This window comes from Eimeria mitis, genomic scaffold, assembly GCF_000499745.2.
Source record: "Eimeria mitis Houghton genomic scaffold, Emh_scaff1056, whole genome shotgun sequence".
In the NCBI taxonomy this organism is placed as follows: Eukaryota; Apicomplexa; class Conoidasida; order Eucoccidiorida; family Eimeriidae; genus Eimeria; species Eimeria mitis.
The window spans coordinates 3719-5709 of record NW_013567333.1 but is presented as its reverse complement, the minus strand read 5'-3'; the positions used below and the strand labels follow the sequence as shown (position 1 = coordinate 5709).

General features: G+C 48.3%; 1 protein-coding gene across 1 annotated transcript in view; it reads right to left on the bottom strand.

Annotated features, from left to right (window-relative positions):
* EMH_0028440 (DNA photolyase, putative) overlaps positions 1-1629 on the bottom strand; it is a gene marked incomplete at both ends in the record, with an annotated part of 3534 nt that extends 1905 nt beyond the window's left edge. Inside the window, 3 exons of the mRNA XM_013494154.1 lie at positions 79-199; positions 410-717; positions 1270-1629. Coding sequence (XP_013349608.1) covers positions 79-199; positions 410-717; positions 1270-1629 — 789 coding nt within the window. The remainder of the gene's footprint in view (positions 1-78; positions 200-409; positions 718-1269) is intronic.
* Between the last annotated feature and the right edge of the window lie 362 nt (positions 1630-1991).

The following is a 1991-nucleotide window of genomic DNA, read 5'->3' as shown; positions in this document are numbered from 1 at the left end:
CCGAGGTGTACGTGGACAGAGCATGTTTACTGTCATACAAAACCCACAGAAAGGTTTCAATAGTACCTCGCTACTGACCTCCTGTTTGCTTGAAGCGATCCAAGCGGGTACGATGTTATGCGCGTCTATTTCATACAGCGGACAGCGCAGCGCCTCCGTGCACATACACCCCACCTGCTCCATCAAAGACGTTAACTCTCTGCAGCAGCACATCCACAGGAGGACAGACAGATGCCACCCTCACATGCAGCGGCAAGCAGCAGCAGTTGCGGTGTACGTATCTACGTATGTATGCATGTATGTCTGTATGCATGTGTGTATACTTTTCTCTAGGTAGTGTTTGAGTGTAGCAGAGTTGTTGCTGCCTGATGATGCTTGTCGTATTCGTGTTTAAGCTGGGGTGCCGCACCTCAGCGGCATGAAGTCACAAACCACAAGCTTGGGGCGGAGCTGCTGCAGTACTTGTTCTATGCGTTCTCTGGCTTCTGCTGCTGCCGCAGTTGCTGAACCAGAATCAGTAGAAGCAGAAGCAGCAGCACCACCAGCAGCGAGTACAGGGAAGCAGTGAAAGGCAATGTCGTGTGCCGCGAGGTCCTCGGCGAGCTCTTTAAGCCCCTGCAGATGAAACTGAAGGTGGCGGGCGGTCCGTTGGTATGTGTAGCCTGGCACCACCAAATGCACCACGTGCAACGGGGTCCTCAGAGACAGAGCAGCATCCTGAAAACAGTTAACACCGACAGACCACAGCAGCATAAATAGTAAATAACCGTAGAGGATATCACCCTAAACAGTAAATAACAAAACAGACCAACATCACGAACTATTAAAAACAGCATATTAACAGCACAGAGCAACATAGTAAATAACAAATAACAACAAAGAGCAGTATCCTAATAATTGACAATACAGGACAAAAGGGAGTCGCCGACGCGAAGAAGAGAATCCCTCGCTACTTCACCGAACTCCCCACTAACCCACGCCTTCTGTGAAGTGGATGCCTCAATTAAAAACAACTAATTGTAATTCTATTGGTTAAAAAGTGTAAAAATGCAAATTGTTAAAANGATGCCTCAATTAAAAACAACTAATTGTAATTCTATTGGTTAAAAAGTGTAAAAATGCAAATTGTTAAAAAGGGGAGTGCGGGATACATTGCAGAAATGTGTGTGCCAATATCGAAGTGTCCATAGACACTATTTTGATGAAATACCCCTCGCCCACGTGTATAGTTTAGTGCACAAACTGGGCAAATAGGAGGTTAGTTTCCACCTGGGCAAACAACAGCGCCCAGTTGTCTTGAAACCGCAGGTCGCGCTGCAGGATACAAACAACCGACTCCCCCAAGGGGTTTGGGACCGTCAGAGGGGGTGTCAAGCAGCGAACTCTCCGGCTGTCCACTGTTCCCTGCAGCCACGCTCCACTAGTTGCTGCTGAGCCCGGTGAAACCAAACAGCATGGAGGGGCCTCGGTGGGGGGGGCCCCCGGCCCCCTTCTCGCCGCTGAAGGGGCCTTCTGGAGGGGTTCTGAGGGGCCTTTTGAATGGTTTTCAGCGGTGATAGTCTTGCGATGGAGTTTTCTTCTCTTAGAACTGTCGGGCATCGGTTTTTCATCAGGGTCACTTGAAGGCATTTCCCGAGTAGTCTGTGGCCCGCGTTTGTAAACAGGGGTGGACCAAGGGTGCCTCTACAGTGATCCTTCCTGTTGAAATAAGACAAACTAATGGAATCAAATAGATTGTCTAGTGTTTTAAAGGTATTAATGCCAAGAAATGAGACAAGTGTATCCAGCACATATACGCCGAAGCAGCAAGCCGACCATAGCCGACACGATGGTCAACCCACCAGCCGCCTGTGCATTCGTTCACGCGGCAGAGCCGTGAACACGGATATTCTGGACTTCTCACACCGTTTATAATTAAATTTCCTATTACTTAGTATATACCATGGTATTGTTAGAACTATACCTTGAATATTTGAGCTTTCACGAGAGTC